Source organism: Blennius ocellaris (genome assembly GCF_963422515.1).
Source record: "Blennius ocellaris genome assembly, chromosome: 4".
Classification (NCBI taxonomy): domain Eukaryota; kingdom Metazoa; phylum Chordata; class Actinopteri; order Blenniiformes; family Blenniidae; genus Blennius; species Blennius ocellaris.
The window spans coordinates 3,166,405-3,171,513 of record NC_137653.1 but is presented as its reverse complement, the minus strand read 5'-3'; the positions used below and the strand labels follow the sequence as shown (position 1 = coordinate 3,171,513).

Sequence of the window (5,109 nt, the reverse complement as noted above, 5' to 3'; positions counted from 1 at the left end):
TTCTGTAAATGCTTCCAAACAAACTCCAGCGATGGTTTGAAGCGGCCCCTCCTCCATGTAAGACAAAGAGATCTTTTAAAACTCTGATTTCACATAATCGCTCCCGTTTGTCTGATCACCTGACTTGATTTGGATGTGAATGGATTTTCCTGTTTCTTCGATCAACGTGCCGCAGCTTGTTCTCCTCCTGCAGGTCGGGACCAAGCCAATGACCTCTGACCCCATCAGTCGGTTGTCGCGGGTGTAGCCCATGTCACTGCCTCCTGTTGTTGTTTACCCTGCGGAAAACAGGAAGAAGAGGACCATCCACATGATGAGACACAGCTTTAAAAAAATATATAAATAAAAAAAAATACAGCCCTCACAAAAAATTGTGGATTGTTAGATTTCAGATGAAAATGCTGGAACATGTGAAAAGTTCATGCTTGAATGGCATTATATCAGAAAAGGTGGGCATTTTAGTAGAAGCATGCAGAGGTGATTTGAATGTATTGAAACTAAAGTCAACCAGAGGGTTTAAAGTCTTCAGTGTGGAGGAACTGTTGATCAGTTGTTCGGTCTGGTGTTGGTCTCACAGTGAGGACAGTTTAAATATCAATTAGAATCAAACAGGACATTTATGTTGCTGTGCTCCTCGTTAGAGAACGGCAAGTTGTGCAAAAGGTTCTGAAACATTGAACAGTTTTTGCCTGTAGTATTTTTGTTTTACTATAAAACATGTCCTGAAAAAAAATTTGAACAGTTTGTTGTGCAGCTTTTTTCTGATCTCTCTCTCTCTCTCTCTCTCTCTCTCTCTCTCTCTCTCTCTCTCTCTCTCTCTCTCTCTCTCTCTCTCTCTCGCTACATTCAGCTCAATTCTAAGAAACTAAAATTAATTTTAAAGTTTAATTCATACAACTCAAAACACAATCAAGAGTTTTACATTATTATTCTGTTAAGTTTCCCACCCATTGTTTGTTTGTTGGAGCTCTGCTGCTCTCTTGGGGCCAGCATATTTTACTGCAGCACATCTCTACTGTTAAAAAAATAAAATAAATAGTTATACAATTTCAAAGCAGCAGAAAAAACGAACCATATATTGGGTACGCTCTGAAATATTCAAAAATAAAACTACTGAGACTAGACATGTTCAATAGGCAGCCTATGGCGGCCAAATGTCCACAAAAATTTGCAGTCAACCTGAGAGTGTTGATTTTTCTTTTTTTTGAGGTATAAATATGATTATATTCCATTTACATACAGTAAAATCAGTTAAACCTCTGTCCACGACCTTTGACTCAGTGCTCTTCTGCCCGCTTCGCCTTTTCGTGACCCTACATTTGTCCCTCCGCGGCTCCTGTGTCTGTCCTCAGCCACCCTCCTCGCTTCGCCTTCCGACGCTCAAAGTTTGTCCCTCCGTGGCTGCCATAGATCCTCCTCCGGTTGCGCTGAGCTGTTAGCTTACTGTGAAGGTCGTGAGTCCAAACTGTGAGTATCCTCCACATTTCCGCGTGCTTAAACGCGTTTGTTATCTGTTTACGAAACACACATCGCTTGTTAATGTATTTTTATTTCCTCTCGACACTTCCCCGGTTTGCTCTGTTGTATTTTAGCCGGTAGCACGCGAGCTGTTGTCTTTACGTTAGCAACATGCTAACCGATAGCTTCCTGTTCTTTACTTAAAGCAGGCATGTTGATATTATTTAGATAATTTAGAAACCGGTTTTTACCATGTAATCGTTGATAATATGGTAACTTTCCAGTAATTGGGACACAAGTCGTATTTGTGTTGCATTGACGTCACTTTGACCCTTATGTGCTAACGGACAGTCGCTTCAGGTAAAATGTGATCTTTTTCAAGTTCACCAGATAAAATCCTCTGTGGAGTTGGTGATTTGTACATAATTTAAGCATAATTGTAAAAACGCGCTGAATTAAACGTCAGCATTTGTCTGAAATTTAGATCTCCCTGCTGACCATTGACCTCCGGGTAATTAAAACACCCATCAATAAAACTTTTGTATGTGGATGAACTTAAAAAATACTCACCTGGAGGAATTATTTTGTTTTGGCATTTTTCAAGGACTTTGCTTTATATTTCCTGAACAATGACGTATAACGAAACAATGGAAATTTAAGCCACACTGCAGTCTTTATTGCACATTTATATATATGTATTTCATTTGTACCTAATAGACATGGGGCTATGATACATGATAAAAGATGAATCTCATTCATTATATAAATCCAAAGACACAATTCTTAACCATTTATTAGACTTAAATTAATGAGTTGGACTAAAGGAAGTGACTTAGAACTGACCACAATCCCATACATCCCTACATTTCTACTGGAAAGATCCAAAAAAGATTAATTCATCCTTAAAGATTATATTCATGTTGCTAAGTACTTCTGTCCTACAGTTAGAGGTGTTTCTTAAGGAAATATACATTAAATATGACTTACTAGACAAGATGAATGTACCAATTGTGTGCACTTAATTGAGAATTTCAATAAAGCAAAGAGGTTTAAAGCTGTGTTATATATTTTTAAGAAATACTACAATATTTGTGCAATTTATATATTTTATTATGATATTTCCTTCAATTTAGCACTTGGTTTTGGGTCAATTATAAAGGTACTTCATGCCAAAGCAGTGTGTCTGCAAAGAAACATTGAATGGGTACAATTTTAAGAAGATTTCTGTGATACGAGTCCATCGGTCTTGAGGGACAAAATCCTCGTCCTCATAGAATTTATGAATGAAGATCGGTGAAGGAGGAGATCCAGGCGCTGGAGTACGATCTAGTTGACGATGTGGAATGAAACGATGCGTATTGAAAGGAAGCGTGCGGCTCCGTCCTGGTGTGTCGAACTCTCCGGTTCCCTTAACGTGGTTCTGCTTCCTGCAGGTCGTCCAACATGTCTCTGGTAAAGCCACAGATGAGGGGGCTGCTGGGAAAGCGCCTGAGGTTTCACCTTCCCGTCGCTTTCGCTCTCTCAATCGTAGTCGCTGTCGCGTTCAAGGTGAGACTTCGATTCTTCTCCGGTGAATTCTTCTCCTAATCGACTTCAAACACAGCTGATGCACGTTATCGAGGAGGAGCAATTCTATTCCCCCGCAGAAATTTATTTTTTCTATGTCCCATGTGACTTATTACCAGATTACCAGCACTGGAATTCTTTCGACAAAACGACCGATGACCTGAAGACTTTTATTGTTTACTTGCATTATTTATTTATGTTTGGTATAATTATTTCCTTTCAACTCTTTATATATTCTGCTCTGAGCCTTTTTCCTGGGCTGTTCGGATGCAATTTTGTAGGTTAAATTGATAATTTCCAGCATCTATTTACAAAATACAAAGGTATTATTTTGTTGTTTTGTTTGTTTTTGTTTTAACTATCTCAAGAAGATGCTGTTAATTTGTTACTAGAGATTTTGAAGCTCTGCGGCTGGTCATTTTTTTTTTTCATTTCCCGGTTTTGTGAAGGAATCATTAGTCGTTCTCGGCACACGTGTTTTTTTCCATCCTTAAACTGAAGGCATTTGTTTCTTGAGCCCGTGAAGCCACGAGGAGCTCTGAACCGGTTGTCCTGTCTGTCCTCAGTACGGCGTGACGGAGCCCAGGAAAAAGGCGTACGCCAACTTCTACAAGCAGTACGACGCCAAAAAAGAGTTCGAAGCCATGAAGGAAGCCGGCATTTTCGAGAGCGTGCGGCCCTCCGGGGAGTGAACCCTCTGTGAGTCTGAGACACAAACCAGAGCAGCTCGTGTAGAAACGTCTGATGTTGGTCTGACCGTCTTGTCTTGACTCCTGCAGCTCTGCTCCCGACACTCATTCCTGATCTGAAGATGCTCTCTCCTGGTCCCGTTCGGCGTCATTCACCGATCGGATCCGAATGTCTTTTCGCTGTTTTGTTCCTGGAAATAAAATAAACTATTCTATTAATATGTCAACTCTTTCAGTTTTTTTGTGTTTTACTTATGAAACTAAGCTTTTCGGCTTATTCCAGCCAAGATCATGAAGTTTGAAGTTTGCTCTCGGAGATGAGCACAGTTTCCAGAATCCACATTTTTTTTCTTCCTCCCATTTTGCCTGAGGATTTTGATGGTAATTGCTTCTTCAATATCCCTGCTGTTTTATATAAACAATACTGTCTTAAATACAATACCTTCTTAGCCACTACTTGTTACTGGCAGTAAACCTGCCACTATATATTCTATACAAAATGTAATTTCTTTTTAATGTGCCGCTCCTGCCCACCTAATTGCTCCTCGGGGATAAACACAACTTTTGTCTGTCTAATAATTATGCACATTTATACTGTGTAAATAAACTAAAATGTACCATTTTAGAGGTAAGTGGTGACCTCAAGGCTGGAGAAACACTTGGGATTGGAAATTTACAGTTTTGATTCTCAGATTGGATGGCTCACCACTGTGGATCCTTGAGCTTGACCCCTTGAACTTTGACCCCTTCATGGCGGCTGCTCACAGCCTCCTAGAAATATAGATAAATGCAACAAAAAAAGTGTTTTTCTCAATTTTTATTAATCTAATGATTAGTTAAGTGCAGATGTGTCAAACATAATGATCATGGGCCAAAACCGGCCCACAAGATGGTCCTATCTGGTTTGCCTCACGATCAAGCAAATTGAGAACATTTCAAAGAAAACGTAGATTAAAAAAAAAATTAATATAGTGACAGTTATCTCGTAGCTCAAAGTCATGTTACGAGGGTGAGTTTGTGAAAACATGCATAATGCAACAGCGATAGATTTTTTTTTGGGACATTTCACTGTATTCTGCATTAGACGGTTTCATTAAAATTGGCTTGACGTTGAACTCATAGTAATTTGCCGCAGTTGTTTGGTATTGTGAAAATATAGACATTTTCATGATGTGCACTCTGCACCACGACAAAGAAAAACTTTAAAATTTTAATTTCAAGCTTATTACGGCGCTATTTTACTGTTCCGACCCATTAAATTTAAAAAAAATTAACTGCATTTCGCTCCTGAACTAAAATGTGTTTCACACTTCCCTTTTAGTAGCAGCGCCCCTCGCGGCTGGCGGCGGTACCGCGGCCTTTGTTCGCGCCGCCTCTCCTCTCCTCACTTCCTGGT

General features: G+C 39.6%; 1 protein-coding gene across 1 annotated transcript; it reads left to right on the top strand.

The window, feature by feature from the left end:
- The first annotated feature begins 1,343 nt into the window (after positions 1-1,343).
- Positions 1,344-3,940, top strand: cox6c (cytochrome c oxidase subunit 6C). Its single transcript, XM_080494850.1, has 4 exons — positions 1,344-1,467; positions 2,892-3,006; positions 3,591-3,723; positions 3,804-3,940. The coding sequence occupies exons 2-3, from the start codon at positions 2,902-2,904 to the stop codon at positions 3,714-3,716; spliced, it is 231 nt and encodes a 76-aa protein (XP_080350976.1). The 5' UTR covers positions 1,344-1,467; positions 2,892-2,901; the 3' UTR covers positions 3,717-3,723; positions 3,804-3,940.
- The last annotated feature ends 1,169 nt before the right edge of the window (positions 3,941-5,109 follow it).